We start from the raw sequence: 16,425 nt of genomic DNA on the forward strand, positions 1-16,425 counted from the left end.
CCTGGGTCTTAAAATCTTCATCGCAACCTTTTTCAGGACATTGATAGGAACTACCGTCGTTGCCATCATTGCTTTCTCCTGCTAATGCAATTCGTCGAGCAGTAGTGGGGAAAAATGGAATCTCCTCCACCAGATTTGTCTTTTTTCTGTGGGAAAATTGCAATTTTAATTTTACTGAATAAACTTTCCAGGCCCAACATTAAACGCTCTCCAAACGCGGAGGCCCTCTTGTGTAAACTCAAAGTTGTGTACGTTGCTGAAATTGGCAAGCTTGTTCATTTATACGGTTGAGTTCTGTTCCTGGACGATGCACACTGACGCCGTCGTTCCCCTGACCGGTCTCTCTTTCAATGCGGTATGTATGTTTTTGGCAGAAACAACATTATGGCTTTCGTTGCAGTATCTCCTGATTGACGCTTTTAACGGACACAGATTCCTGTGACACATTTTTTTCCAGCCTGTGGCTAAGAATCGGATCGTACCTCACGAGTTCGATCCGTGGCGATATCCGAGCTCTCGTAGAGATGATACCAGCTTACTGTTTTGATAGTAACCTGCTTCATCCGATATTAGGAAGGCCTTTATTATTCCTGAATTTTGTAGTTTTATGGTGACAAAGAGATTTTCTAGGACTGACAGCACTGAAAACCAGTCTTGTTTACAGCTGTTAAGAAGGTGTACGTATCAAGTTACTTCCAGGCTTTCCTCCTGTCCTACAACAACGCTAGCGCTACTCACATGCCAATTGATTCCCCTCTTGGCAAACCATTCTGCCTGTTTTTCCCGGAATTTCATCGCTATGAACTTCATTGTCCAGTCAACTATTAGAAATGTTTCATCTCTCTTCAAAGTATCAACAATTTGCCGATTGTACTGATCCTGGTTTTCTGCTCTCAGGATATGCCCTCTCCATTCAAAGATCTTAGCGGCATTTTTTGCTTCATACAGATAGTCTTCCGCTTGATACTTACTCAATTTCACTGTGTACACTTTCTGAAAGTCAGTGTCACCAGCATCGCTCAGTGCAAAGACCCTACAGTGATCGGCACATTTGCTATCGTCCTCTTCGCAGTGATTACGGTATGTAGTCTTCAAATGCAACTTGCTCTCCCGAAGCCTCTTCCGAACTTCTTTACACCAATCCTTTTCTGCTCCCAAGCGTTCTAATTCGTCTATAATTTGGAGAAAATCCTTGAAACCATTCGCTTCCTTAGCTGCAGTATTGTCTAAACCTCTATAGAACACCATACATCTTAGAAGTGGCCTTTGACACTTGCAAATTGACAGTTTACCGGCTCTTTACCCCTTTGGAATCGCTACCAGGGTGTGTCGGATACTGGCAGGCTGTACTGCTGCTGTACTTTATATTTTTCTGCAGCCAAACATCTTATTAGCAGAAATCAAGCGGAGTTTTTAATGGTCTGGTCTGGACTTGAGCAATATCAACCAAGAAAGAAAGAGTACTTTTGACCAATTTCAGAAAGCTGTCCAACGAGTGTTTTTAAATAAACTATGACGAGCCTCTGAATAAACGAATTTAAAAATTGAAATGCTTTTTATACACCTTACATATCACAAAGTTTAAGAATATAAAATATTTCTTGCTGCATGTGGTGTGATACGAGGACCGGGCTATTCAACTTTTGAAATTTTCGATGTCGCAAGAGGTCAAAAAAGGGCCTTTTGCAGCTTTGACTTTTGAGAGCTCTAAAAATTTTATTTTAACGTATTTCCAGAAAATAATGTGGTTTTATTTACTTGTTACCAAAGATAGTTTATTGGGCAAAGTTTGAGGGAAAACTTTTTTCCGATGCGAAATGCCTTGGACCGCTCTTAAATGCGGCTTTTACTCATTGAATTCCTTCAGTTTCTGTTGAGCAATTTACGGTACGAATGTCTAACTTGAACGGAATTGAAAAGACTCAATGAGAGCATCTTTGTAGAAAAACTTAAAACTTCGCTCGCCCTTCCACGAGGAACAAATTGTTTAAGAGAATTCAGATATTAAATGAATGAAAGTTCCATCGATTAATTCAGTTGTAACCAAATGCCTCACGCTTTAACTTTCCAGGCGGGTTTTAGGCCGCCCGTCAAGCGATTTCATGACACTTGCTTATACAAATTCATTTCGAAACCAATATTTTTCTGTCAACCAAAATGATTTGAGGCTGAGAAAAGAGAGGATTGATTAGTTGATTGTCGGCTTGAGGTTCTGACCGACGTCTTTGCTTCAAAATACTGCCCAGCCGGAAAAATGAGATGAAAAATGGCAACGAAGGTAGGGATGTACTCGGCGACTCACGAAAGCGTTACCGGGAAATACGAACCGCGCTAAGAAACAATAAGATTGTAGCATTCGTCCTCGTACCCTCTGAAAAAAAAATAAATGGAAATATCAACAAAATTTTTGTTCTAAGTTTTTTTTTTTTTTTTTTTTTTTTTTTTAAGCAATATATAAAAGTTGACAAGTTTACCAAAAGGCAGTTAGTTGTAGGGCTCTTACCAAAAGTTAACCCTTGTACCATAATGCAAAACGTCTCAGCCATTTTACTTTTACAATATACATCTGCGTTATCCTTTTAAGCTTCGAAGAAGCTAGTTTTTCGAATTACTTTGAATATTTTAACCTTTTAACTTCATTCATCTCATAGAAGCGATGAAAATCCGTAATAACTGTTCCATATTACTACTCTTGGGAAGTTTGGAGAGCACTCAAGAAGTTACACAGGATGAAATGACTAAATTAAGTTTCCTTAAAGGTAACTTAAAGGTTAACATTAGATGTATTTAAGACATCTTTAGGTGACATACGAAAGTTTTGAAATGAATCTTTAATTGAACTTTCAGAAGTCAATTAAAGTCTCCTTATGAACCATTTCATGAACACTTTAGGATCACATGAAAGTAAACCTAAATAACCATTTAATTGACTTTAAGAATCCTCCTAATTCTTGTAAACTCGTCTTTAATTGCCAAAACTTCTACTTGTAAAGGCAACTTGAAGGTTTCTTTAATCTTTTGTTTCCCTTTAAGTACTACTTAAAGTTGCAGGTTTTGTTGTAATTCATCTTTAGTTGTACTTTCAGGTCCTCTTAAATTTCAAGTTTTGTTAAAATTCATCATTTAGTGACCTTTAAGTGCCTCTAAAAGCTGTAGGTTTCACCTTAAATTGACTTTTGATTTGCTTAATCACACCCACATTTATATTATGGTAACTTATAATATTTTGGGAAACTTCTAAATTGTTAGAAAAAGAGACATCACACATACAAGTAATTACAGAATGTTTGAAATTGCAGTGATGAAATAGTTTCGTTCCAAACTCACTTCCTCCCCTGAGATAAAGTAATCCCACAATAAAGCTGAGGATATCTCATTTGAGGCACATACATAATTAAAAAAGAGACATCCAAATGTTTGAATTACTAATTGTCATACTTTATTAAGATTGTTTCTCTTTCATTAATGTGTAATTCATATAATCTCAGTTATCTATATAGAATGGAATAGAATCTTTATCACTATAAAAATATAAGAACTACAGAATATAACTAGCTGTAGCAACACACTACACAAAAAGCTATTAATTCACAAATTTCACTCTCAAATCCAGCCACTAAGAAATGCAATTTGAACTGATACTAACAATAAAAAATAAGTTCAACCTATCAATCTAAAAAATCAGTATATTTTTCTAAATCAATTTAAATTTGCGATAGCTATCAATTATTTGCCGACCTGTACATCAATATGGAAAAAAGTATCTCATATGGAGGAAATTAAATATAAAATTGAAGAATTCGCAATTACTTACATTAGATAATGAGACCATTAAAATTGCTAATTAACATATTCAATGAAAAAGAAGTCTGACGCAGGCATGTAAAAGACCTTCATTCTAGACTTGGCTGATTAATACTTTATGATCTGGATATATTATACATTTTCAAATTGATAAAACAATTTTTTTTACTGCCTTATTGCCCACTCCGGAAAAATTTTCAGTTGGTGGGCATTTCAGGGAAGGTTGCCCATCAACTCTGGGTAGGATTCTCTCCTTAACTCTTGAAGTGAGTTTTTTCTCATAGGCCTTATCAAGTTTTTTTAAATTTTTTTCATTCTTCTACTCTCCCATTGAAGGTGATGGACAGAGTATTTTGTTACTTTTGAGTTATTTATATCATCATCCTCGCAACAGCTTTCTTCACTGCTCATCGCCTCCATCACAAGAACCTCCGCCACTCTCCCCTTTTCGTGCTGGTCAGCCCAGTTGACCAGCTCCAGGGCTGTAGTTCGTCTCATTAACTTCTGAAAAAACAAAAATATACAACAAGCATGAGAAGCGTATTATAAAACCTCAAATGGAAAATATGATCCAAATTACTAATTTCTCTTGATATGCATGTGCACACAGTGTAAGAATGGAATTCTTAAGCATGTTATACTATAGAGTCTCCTTGTCCTTTATTTTTCATCAAATGGTCCATACAAGCTATCATTGATCTCAAATCACATCTTAATATATTTCATTCTTTTCCTCAACTACAGATCCATCTTTAAAATAATATTATACAATTACCAAATTTACTTTACAAAGATTTTCTTTGTAAGGAAGGCTTTAGATACAGACCAGAATACATAAGGCAAGTCCGTTGGCTATATAGAAGACGGGAATTTCAGAACGGACAATCTATGTTTCACCTCTCATAAAGTACTCTTAAGAGTTATGTTAATGAAAAAAACAAACAAACGAATGAATGGCAGCATTAAACAACAACCAAAGATCATTAATAGATGACATAGCTTTCGCAAAAGTGTCCTGTTTGTTGACTACAAACTTTTACAATTTGCATGATAAAAGTTAATGCACAAACTCCGCGTTCTTCCTTTCTCACCTGCTCAGCGTTTGACCAAGAATTATCAACTTCTGCTTCGATTTCAAGACGCTCTTCCTGAACAAAATCTGTGGGTCCTGTAGGGATTTGGTGTAAAAGATAAAATTAGTTGGCAGTGGTCTATCGCCTCAAGCAACGCTGAATAGCAGTTACGTTCTCTATATTTAAGGTAACTAACCTTCATCTTCAGATGAACTTGAAATTTCTTGAAACAAATCACGGGAATTTGAAGTCGACCCGAAAGTATCTGTCAAGTTCGACTTGTTACGTTTTCGCTCATGCCTTTCGAAAGTTGAACGTGACACGAAGTCATTACAATGAACGCAGTAAATATATCCTTTCTTGTCATCAAACTCCATGCTTTCTATAAAGGAGATGCGAAAATGAAAGCCCGTTGCTTTCAATTCAGATATTTTGACAAAACTTGCTGCTGCACATGGTGCAAAATTTGCTATTCCTGTCCGACGCAAGTGCCGGCTAATTTGTGATGCATTTCCTATTGACAGTTCAGATTACAATTAGACTATCTTTAGTGCGTCAATTAAAGATGTCAAAACAGTGAGACTCGTTTAATTCTCACCTCAAAGGTTAATTAAATGTATATTAATTAAAAACCCTCTTTTGTGCCAAAAAAGAGACCACTTAAAGGATGCTAGAAGATTTACGTTATTAACGTTCACCTTATGTTCAATTAAAGATTCATGAAAGGTAACTGTTAGCTTTTGGATATTTCGTTTTACAATTAAAGACGCCTAAAGCTTAAGTCAACCTTTAGGGATGCTTTCCGTTTTTCCTAAAGGCACTGAAATAAGAGCATTCGTCCTGTGTTAGAGTTGCTAGCTAGAGTTGCTCGAGGTGTAGCCTCGATTAACTCTTGCGCACCTTTCGTGCTCTCCAAACTTCCCACGAGCTTCATATCTCAATGAACGCACGCTGACGTTTGAACCAATTGTTAATTTTAGTGTGAACTCCTATATATATTAATGTTCCCTAGAACCGTTAGGGATCAGTCATTGTTTATCCTCATGGGGAGGGAGCGGGTAGAGTTTTTCTCTAGGGGATCACATCATTTTCAGGGGGAAAGATTGGGGATTATTCGTCGCCAACATAGTATAAAGGGAGTGACTATACAAAATTGACTGCAACGAGGAGGGGGTGAATGGGGGAGGTTGTTATTAGAATAGTACAGAGTCCTCCGACCCACCCCCAGACGTTAAATAATGAACGCTCCCTGAATTCTACTCGCTATCAATCAGAGAAAGATATTCTCTACAGTTATACTCAGTTAAAGTTGGTTAGCCTCTCTAACAATTTCAAATTAAAACGATGATCAGTAATCTCTTGCGACAGTCACAATGTTCTGTTGAGTTTACACAGTGCCCTTATGGGATACTGCGTATGGAGGGGGTCCCATTACAGCCTGTGAAATGATAAAAAAATAGAAAAAGAGAAAGAAAGAAAGAGAAAAAAAAAAACAGTTTATTCTGGGTAAAGGGGTAAGTTTCTAAAGAAACTGTGGTGCCGCGTCAGTGGGAGAGTATAGCAGGTAATTTAGTGTTAACAACTGGGTTGAAAACGTAAATCAAAGTAAATAAGAGTAAAAAAGCTGACGTTTCGAGTTAGCCCTTCGTCAGAGCGATTGGAGGAATTGTGGGTTGTGTGTGGATTTATATGCAGAAAGTGGAGCTACGCCATTGGTGGGAATATGGTGACGAATAAATTAGTTGAATGAAAAGCGCTCATTGATTCCGTGGGGATTAAGGCTGCCGATTTGGAAGATAAATTTTTGTTCTAGTGTTTTACGGCTTTCCGAACTGCCTAGATGTAAGGAAAGGCTGCACTGCCATATGCTGTTTAGAATGATTAGGAAGATTAAAGTGTCTAGCGACTGGTTTGGATACGTCCTTGTCATTTCTTTCCACGTCGCGAAGGTGTTCTCGGAATCGGTCACCTAGTCGTCTTCCTGTTTCGCCGATGTATAACTTATTGCAATAAGTGCAAGTTATGCAGTAAATAACATTGGCGGAGATACACGTAAAGTGATCAATGATCTTATTGGATCTCTCGGGTCCCGATATTTTCTCTACGTTATGAATGAAAGGACAAGTTTTGCATAGTGAGCGAGCGCATTTAAAAGTTCCAGATTGGTCATTGGTTTGAAATGAACTCCTAACTAAAAAGTTGCCTATGTTTTTGTCATGTTTGAATGAAATAAGTGGGGGTTGCGAAAAGATAGTGCCAGTCTCTGAATCGTTTTGGAGTAATATAACATTTTTAAGAATGATAGATTTAACTGCTTGGTTGTGAGGGTGAAATGTAAGAGTAAATGGAATGCGGTCAGTGTTTTCCTTCTCAGCCGTTTGTAGAGCTGACTGTCGATCAATTTGTTGGGCACGGCGGTGGCCCACTTGAACGACAGAAAAAGGATAGCCACGTTTATCGAAAAACTGGCACATTGTCTCTGATTTTTCAGAAAAATCAGAGTCGTCACTACATAAACGATGAAGTCTGAGAAACTGTGAAAAAGGTATGGAGTTCTTGACGTGTGATGGATGTGAAGATGAATACAACAAGTAACTATGTGAATCTGTAGGTTTGTAGTAAACACTAGTACATAAGCCGTTGCCTTCAATTGAAATTTTGATTTCCGGAAAAGCCAAAGAAGTGTCGGAAATTTCCCAGGTATATTAACCACTTTCTGCATATAAAGCCACACACAACCCACAATTCCTCCAATCGCTCTGACGAAGGGTTAACGCTCGAAACGTCAGCTTTTTTACTCTTTACGGTGGCTAATTAACGTTTACAACCCAGTTGTTAACACTAAATTACAGTTTATTCTGGGGCTGAGACTATAGAAAATTGACTGCAACCGGGGAATGGGGTCATCAGAATAGTACAGTGCATATGGAGGATCAGTTAAATTTTATTGTGACACAACCAAACTCCTCTGACTCACCCACAGACGATAAATAATGACCGATCTCTTAATCCTACTCGCTTTCAATCAGAATAAAATATTCTCTACAGTTATACTCAGTTAAAGTTAGTCAGCCTCTCTAACAATTTCATGCCCAAATTAAAACGATGATCAGTCATCTCTTGGGACAGTCACAATGTTCTCCTGAATTTACACAGTGCCTTCCTGGGATACTGCGTATGGAGGGGGTGGCATCCAAGCCTGTGAAATAATAAAAACAAAGAAGAAAAATGGAGAAAAAAAAACTTCCTCAATAAATCATTACAACTTGGCTCGCTTAATCTTCTTCTGGTATAAATGGGAAAAAAATAAATTTTGATATGTATATATATATATGTGTGGTTAGCTTGCGAGCATGCTCTCATTGGCAGTGTGACACGAGAGGCGAGGACTGCACCTTTCGAGCCAGCGAACGATGTGAGCGCGCGTGAGAGAGGTTCCCGAACAATACCCTAATAGAACTTTCGCGTGCTCGCCTTGCTGACTGGCTCCAACTCTAACTGGCTTTGTTTCTTTCTCGCAGGTTATAATGTGGTCGTTGGGTTACTAAAATTTCCACAGGACGAATGCTCTTATTTCAGTGCCTTTAGGCAAAACGGAAAGCATCCCTAAAGGTTGACTTAAGCTTTAGGCGTCTTTAATTGTAAACCGAAATATCCAAAAGCTAACAGTTACCTTTCATGAATCTTTAATTGAACATAAGGTGAACTTTAATAACGTAAATCTTTTAGCATCCTTTAAGTGGTCTCTTTTTGGCACAAAAGAGGGTTTTTAATTAATATACATTTAATTAACCTTTGAGGTGAGAATTAAACGAGCCTCACTGTTTTGACATCTTTAATTGACGCACTAAAGATAGTCTAATTGTAATCTGAACTGTCAATAGGAAATGCATTACAAATTAGCCGGCACTTGCGTCGGACAGGAATAGCAAATTTTGTTCCATGTGCAGCAGCAAATTTTGTCAAAATATCTGAATTGAAAGCAACGGGTTTTCATTTTCGCATCTCCTTTATAGAACGCATGGAGTGCGATGACAAGAAAGGATATATTTACTGCGCTCATTGTAATGACTTCGTGTCACGTTCAACTTTCGAAAGGCATGAGCAAAAACGTAACAAGTCGAACTTGACAGATATATACTTTCGGGTCGACTTCAAATTCCCGTGATTTGTTTCAAGAAATTTCAAGTTCATCTGACGATGAAGGTTAGTTACCTTAAATATAGAGAATGTAACTGCTATTCAGCGTTGCTTGAGGCGATAGACCACTGCCAACTAATTTTATCTTTTACACCAAATCCCTACAGGACCCACAGATTTTGTTCAGGAAGAGCGTCTTGAAATCGAAGCAGAAGTTGATAATTCTTGGTCAAACGCTGAGCAGGTGAGAAAGGAAGAACGCGGAGTTTGTGCATTAACTTTTATCATGCAAATTATAAAAGTTTGTAGTCAACAAACAGGACACTTTTGCGAAAGCTATGTCATCTACTAATGATCTTTGGTTGTTGTTTTATGCTGCCGTTCATTCTTTTGTTTGTTTTTTTCATTAACATAACTCTTAAGAGTACTTTATGAGAGGTGAAACATAGATTGTCCGTTCTGAAATTCCCGTCTTCTATATAGCCAACGGACTTGCCTAATGTATTCTGGTCTGTATCTAGAGCCTTCCTTACAAAGAAAATCTTGTGGGATATTGATCAAATGAAGCCTTTAAGTGCTTCTTTCTTTCTTTATTTTCTCCGAGCTTTCGCCGTTCTACGGTATCATCAGGGAGGACGATAAAATATTTGCGCTATGGTTTTAGACGTTGGAGGTGCCACTGTAAATTAGCATAGTGTAAATGCTAATTTACAGTGGCACCTCCAACGTTTAAAACCATAGCGCAAATATTTTATCGTCCTCCCTGATGATGCCGTAGAACGGCGAAAGCTCGGAGTAAGTAAATAAAGAAAGGAAGTACCACAGTAGCACTTAAAGGCTTCATTTGATCAATATCCCACATCATTACGACATGCTACTAAAGGACACGTTCAAACGTAAAGAAAATCTTTGTAAAGTAAATTTGGTAATTGTATAATATTATTTTAAAGATGGATCTGTAGTTGAGGAAAAGAATGAAATATAAAAAGATGTGATTTGAGATCAATGATAGCTTGTATGGACCATTTGATGAAAAATAAAGGACAAGGAGACTCTATTGTATAACATGCTTAAGAATTCCATTCTTACACTGTGTGCACATGCATATCAAGAGAAATTAGTAATTTGGATCATATTTTCCATTTGAGGTTTTATAATACACTTCTCATGCTTGTTGTATATTTTTGTTTTTTTCAGAAGTTAACGAGACGAACTACAGCCCTGGAGCTGGTCAACTGGGCTGACCAGCACGAAAAGGGGAGAGTGGCGGAGGTTCTTGTGATGGAGGCGATGAGCAGTGAAGAAAGCTGTTACGAGGATGATGATATAAATAACTCAAAAGTAACAAAATACTCTGTCCATCACCTTCAATGGGAGAGTAGAAGAATGAAAAAACAGTCAATGATCTAACGGAAAGTATTATTCACTCTCATCGACCATTCATTCATGTACGAAGACTTACCGAGTCTGTTCATTAAGTAAACGGCGAGGAAAGTAATTGTGAGTAAATTCAATTTTTTTTTTTTTATTTTGAAGTTGTGAGAGTTTGCTCGTTTGTTTGCTGTAATGGCGTGTTTAAATCTGGTCTTTCCTTCACAAAAACTAAATTCGAACGGCACACTCCAACGAGACACAAGGGAATTTAATGCGGCCTTTTCTCAAAAAATTCCTTCAATTTCTGTTGTGCAATTTACCGTACAAATGTTCAAATTGAACGGAATTGGAAAGACTCACCGGGAGCGTATATTTGTTGTAGAACTTAAATTAAAACTTCGCTCGCTATTTCACTACGAACAAATTGCTCGAGAAAATTCAGATATTAAATGAATGAAAGTTCCATCGTTCAGTTTAACTGTAACCAAATACCTCACGTTTCAACTTTCTGGGTACTTTTTGTGAACGATTAAAATTAATTGCAGACGGTTTTTAGGCCGCTTGTCAACCAACGTAATGACAATATTGTTTATACAAATTCATTCTGAAACCAATATTTCAACCAAAGTGATTTGATAGAGAGAAAAGAGAGGATTCGTAAGTTATTTATCGGCTTGAGGTAGTGACCGACGTGTTTGCTTAAAAATACTTCCCAGCCGGAAAACGAGGTATATTTATGAAAAATGACAACGAAAGTTGGGATGCACCCGGCGATTCACGAAAGCGTTACCGTGGCCCGTGGGCAGAGATAGGAAAATACTGACCGGGTAAAGAACCAATCAGATTGCAAGATTCGTTACCGTGCCCTCTAAAAAACCTACAGCTTTTAGAGGCACTTAAAGGTCACTAAATGATGAATTTTAACAAAACTTGAAATTTAAGAGGACCTGAAAGTACAACTAAAGATGAATTACAACAAAACCTGCAACTTTAAGTAGTACTTAAAGGGAAACAAAAGATTAAAGAAACCTTTAAGTTGCCTTTACAAGCTATAAGTAGAAGTTTTGGCAATTAAAGACCAGTTTACGAGAATTAGGAGGATTCTTAAAGTCAATTAAATGGTTATTTAGGTTTACTTTCATGTGATCCTAAAGAGTTCATGAAATGGTTCATAAGGAGACTTTAATTGACTTCTGAAAGTTCAATTAAAGATTCATTTCAAAACTTTCGTATGTCACCTAAAGATGTCTTAAATACTTCTAATGTTAACCTTTAAGTTACCTTTGAGGAAACTTAATTTAGTCATTTCATCCTGTGTTAATTCATTCCCAAGTAGAATAAGTGGACGAGAGAGAATAGCTTAGAATCTCTTTAAATGGATCGTTAATTGCTGAAAAAAGTCTTATTCACTCGCAGTTAAACCAGTTGACCATTCAGAAAGCGCAGTTCAAGTTAAACTTAGAGGCAGAGTAGAAGTGAGCAGTTTGAACTAGCCATTACACAGCTAAAAATTGCTTCGCGGGAAAGGCAATTGTTCGGATAACAGAATTCTCGAGTCGAAATATCAGTCTGGATACGCTGAGATGGAAATGCTGTTAGGAGACCTAAGCTAAGATGGATTTTCAGCGTCATGTATTAAAATATTCATTACCTTTAGGGAAGAGAACTGATGCTATGGGGTTCAAGTATTGCAGATTGTAACTGACACACCAGGGTCACACTAATGTACCTTATTCCAGCCCTAATCACAACCGTTACAATTTCCTCAAATGTGATTGCTGCATTAGCTGATTTATTTTTCACTAATCATTCTGTACCGTTGTAATCGAACGGTGTAATCGGACAGCCGGCTGTAATTTTCCAGTTATACTAAGTCCACTCAGCTAAATCCACCAATCACAGAATTGATCACAATAACAATAGCAACAACTACTCATCCTGAAAAAAAGAGAAAAAAAAACTGGGGAATTTCCCGAATGTAGGAATTTTTTTTTGCGTAAGACATCTTCTCTAGCGGAGATGTTTGTCCTAGATGTATTGGGTTTTTTTCCTGAAATTGTAATGGTTATGATTTATGGGTAAAAAGACTTTGTGATGTCCAATTCTGTATATAATTATATTCGTGACTGACAAATCACGAGATTGATAGCTTAGCGGTCGTCCGGTTTTCTTAATCATCCGTATGATTGCAGACCGAAATGAACTTCACTTGCTCTCGTTACCAATATTAGTAGCTTTAGCAATCGAAGAGCGCCCACCTTTGCCCTTAAATAGAATGCTATTCCATCTGCTATAGTAGCGTACTTTTGCTCAGTAACACAAGAATATTCACAGCCAATTTGACTTCGAAGGTCATGTAGCATTACAGCAATGGAAATGTAATTACCATCTGGGTTTGGTTACCGCCTGTCAGAAGGGGGAGAAAATCCTGCACTCGTTCCCGAAGGATCTTCACGAAGGGCTTCGATGTACGAATACACCACCATGATGAAGTAGATCTTAAAGAAAAAAGAGGGAGGCAATGAGTTCAGACCCAGACCATTATCAATTTAAGAGTATGCAGTTAATTGAACAGGAGAATAGAGCGCGTTTTGATCTAGCATGTTAAATCCAAAACCGACCAAGTAATCAGAAAAAAGAAAAACACTTGGAAGAGGCAGCTATGGACTGAGGAAAAACACCTAGAGTGCCTAAAGCGCGGGAAAACCAGTGCGACCAAGTCATGATCAGTTTTAATTTCGCCTCTGATTGCATAGTGACGTGAGTTTTCTGGACCAATCACAGAGCCAAGGCAAAATCAATGCAATTTCGGTTTTTTTTCCATTCTCAAAAAGAAATTGATCTAAGACAGAAGTAGAACATACCGACAGCAACCATGAAATGACGTAAATAAACACGAAGAAGGCAAACTGTAACATAGAAGGAAACAGAAATCATGTCAAGTTCGTTGAAAAACTCTCTATTAGTAATTCATAAAAAAAAAGGAAAAGGCTGTTTCAATTTACCCCATTCCAGATGGCAATGTAAAATATGATCACTCCAAAACTGAAAAAGAGCTCGAAGATGCTCCACCCAAGCCAAGGAAATGCCAAACACCGGTAACCCTGCGACGAAAAAGAACGATGACCAGTGACGTAAACTTACAAATAAGTAAGTATAAGTCAGCGCTCCATACTGCGACTGTTTGGGTCAAGTCAAAAACAAAAATTGGCGATTGAACTTGAAGCGAAAACTGCCAATTTGGCGATTTGTGTTTTGCAGTCGTATAAATAGTTTTTCCATTTTGTGTTCAAAGTGTTTAATTAATTTGAAATAATCGTTGGAACTCACTATTATCAAAGCAAAATTAATTCATGAAATTGTGACTTAGTAAAGCCGTTTTCGTTCAATAAGCTACCGAATAGTGTTAAATTTCTAAGAGAAGAATTAATTACGAACCTCTCAGACAAATTTCGTCATGATATCTAATCTTCTTGAATTATTTTTCAGTTACATGCTAAAATTACGCTCTTAGAATTAATGTGTTGGACTTACTGAGCTGGATAACAGAAGCAACAGGTTCACCAACAGTGAGATGACTCCGAATGCAAGAGAAACGTAAGCCAATCTGACAATCGCTTTATTTAGAGATGATCATTAAAAAAAGACATAATCAATCGATTAATCAGTCAAAAGATAATCAAAAAAGTAGAGACAGTCTTGACTGATACGGTACGTTTTGTAGAAAAAGATTTTACACATTTTTTAAGAGTGTTTGTTGAAATTTCATTTTCACACAAGATCACGAACCAATGTAAAATGTATATTTAAGTTATTAAAAAACTCGCAAAATTCAAGAAATGATCTCACAAATGAAATATTTTCGTCCTAACTACGTGTTCTTCCCAACGGATTTTACGGAACAAGACAAAAGTAAACTTTAATACCCGGTAAATGTTTTTCGCTGAATGGTAAATCTTGCGGGCTGATTTGGTAAGCGTTCTCCTCTACATACTTGTAAAATTCGATGGACTGACTGCTTTGATAAATTGAATAAGATGATGCAATCTGAAATACAAGAAGGAACGCAACTACAGATCAGATTTGATATACCAAAGCAAATATATACAGATTGCTCTCTTTTGAATTAATTAGAAAAACATGCGAGGGTTTGAATTGCAAACTAACTTCAGTCATTTGTGATGAGGAAGGAAGAGGCTATGTTTCAAATACAAAAACACAGTCGGACTGCAAATATTTCTGCGCCGATCAATTCGAACACTCAACATTTCCCCCTTTCACACTTCTCCGCCCCTTTACCCCTTCTCCGCCTCCCCCCTCCGCCTCCTCCCCCTCCCCTCCTCCGCCTCCCCCTCCCCTCCTCTGCCTCCTCCCCCTCCTTTTCTCCGTCTCCTCCCCCTGCCCCCTGCGCCTACTCCCCCCTCCCTTTCGGCCTCCACACCCTCCCCCTCCCCCCTTCACCTCCTCCCCCTCCCCCTTCCTAGAGGAGAAAGACAACCAAAATACGAAGAGAAAAAATAAAAGTTACGAATTCAGTATTCAGCTGAGAACGAAAATCGACAACTGGAATATTTGCCACAGGCTGCTTTTGGCTGTACCTGAAAGATATCTTCTGTCGCTAAGGACAAAGTCAATAACATCTCACTCGACATCTCACTCGTTCGCTGCACTAACTATTGAGCTATGGAGTTGAACAGGAAAAAAGAGATTCCATATCTAAGCGTGCCCATCTGAAATTCTCTATGATTACATTTCTATAACATGTTACTTCACTGTACAGTTGGAGGTGAACTGAAAGTGCTGCTTTCGAATCGTGTGTGATTTCATTTTTCCGGTTTTTCTTCTGGAGATATATTTTTTTAAAAATTGTAACTAGTAAAATTGCGTTTGCAGATCCTTCTGTGATAGAAGAACGTTCTGAATTCTCGAACTGTGAGTGCGGAGTGTAATGAATTGGCTTAAAAAAAGGTATCCGACAAAGTCTATTGGCTGAAACGAATCGCCGCATTATACTAGCCACGAAGTGTTCAGTACCTCGATTTCTTTAGTAACAGCTCACCTACACTGATCGGGTCTTTACTTCAATATCATCTCAAGATCAAATTAGATTTCTATAAAAAATCAGATTCCTTTAAAGGAACGAAGAACCCGATAGAATTTGCCTCGCTTCAGTCATGAGACTTCGTAGCTCTGTTGATAACATCGAATGACTAGTATCTGAGAGGTACCCCTTCGAATACTGTTCAAGCCTGAAGTTTTTCTAGCGTCTTTTCTCAGTCTGCGATTTCTTTATCAGAAGGTCATCAGAGAGGATCATTTCATTGCTTCAAAGTATTAGTTGCAGCTGTAACATCTAATTTTACCGTGAAACAATTTCTTCTACAATGCCCGTTTTTGACCGAATGAAAGTTATGAAGTTTGCAATGTCAGTTGCTCAGTCGTCCTGAAAGTTGAGAAAGCGCATATGTCTCTGCGTTGAAGTTGACAAATCATTTTTTACGACATTTTACTGGTAACAATAAAGTCGTTATTGACTTGATAAAAACGTTTCAGAAATCATTCACTAATATTCGTGTAATGATTCAACGCGACGCAACAAAATTCCGCGTGGTTAATCTTTGCTTTAGGTATACTTTTCTCGGAACTTAAAGTTCGCGATTTGTACGGAGCTACCATTACTAAGGTATGAAAAGCAGAAGGATATTTTAGGTGGTTATACGACTAATAACTGCTGCAACTTACCAGGCCAAAGATTCCGAGAATCACAACACCTGCACGGAGGCTGCGGCCACAGCAATAAGTTTTCACCAAAACTGCCATCGAAGATGATTAGTCAAAGTTGCTCTACTGAACGTCAAGCTCAAGTGAACTGATTCAAGCTTAGCTGCTGGATGCTTTTTAACCTTTTACTTTTGAGAGTTTACTCTGTTTAATGTTACTATTGATTTCATTCAATAATTAAGTTATTTTACTTCACGTGCGTATGCAAAGTTAATGTCTTCTTCATTGATATGCTAATCAAAGCTCGACAAGG

The 16,425-nt window shown here is 37.6% G+C and overlaps 2 protein-coding genes across 3 annotated transcripts in view; both read right to left on the reverse strand.

The window, feature by feature from the left end:
* Positions 1–4,647: 4,647 nt before the first annotated feature.
* LOC149037933 (uncharacterized) lies at positions 4,648–5,254 on the reverse strand. The gene is made up of 2 exons (XM_089186587.1): positions 5,074–5,254; positions 4,648–4,972 (listed from the first exon to the last, which is right to left on the reverse strand). Exons 1-2 carry the CDS (start codon positions 5,252–5,254, stop codon positions 4,788–4,790), a joined length of 366 nt encoding a protein of 121 aa, XP_089042713.1. The 3' UTR covers positions 4,648–4,787.
* A 2,549-nt stretch (positions 5,255–7,803) lies between these two features.
* LOC149037934 (uncharacterized) overlaps positions 7,804–16,425 on the reverse strand; it is a 32,588-nt gene continuing 23,966 nt past the window's right edge. The window contains exons 1-7 of one of the 2 annotated variants that reach the window (XM_089186573.1): positions 16,134–16,425; positions 14,318–14,438; positions 13,926–14,008; positions 13,397–13,495; positions 13,256–13,300; positions 12,778–12,889; positions 7,804–8,076 (exon numbers count right to left, since the gene is read on the reverse strand). The exon at positions 16,134–16,425 is cut by the window's right edge and continues 706 nt beyond it. In XM_089186573.1, coding sequence (XP_089042699.1) covers positions 12,791–12,889; positions 13,256–13,300; positions 13,397–13,495; positions 13,926–14,008; positions 14,318–14,438; positions 16,134–16,211 — 525 coding nt within the window. In that variant the 5' untranslated portion in view covers positions 16,212–16,425 and the 3' untranslated portion in view covers positions 7,804–8,076; positions 12,778–12,790. Of the gene's footprint in view, positions 8,077–12,777; positions 12,890–13,255; positions 13,301–13,396; positions 13,496–13,925; positions 14,009–14,317; positions 14,439–14,989; positions 16,037–16,133 lie in introns of those variants that run through there. The other variant, XM_089186574.1, reaches the window with a different exon arrangement.

The sequence above is a fragment of the Pocillopora damicornis genome, chromosome 11 (assembly GCF_964200805.1).
Source record: "Pocillopora damicornis chromosome 11, jaPocDami1.2, whole genome shotgun sequence".
NCBI lineage: Eukaryota > Metazoa > Cnidaria > Anthozoa > Scleractinia > Pocilloporidae > Pocillopora > Pocillopora damicornis.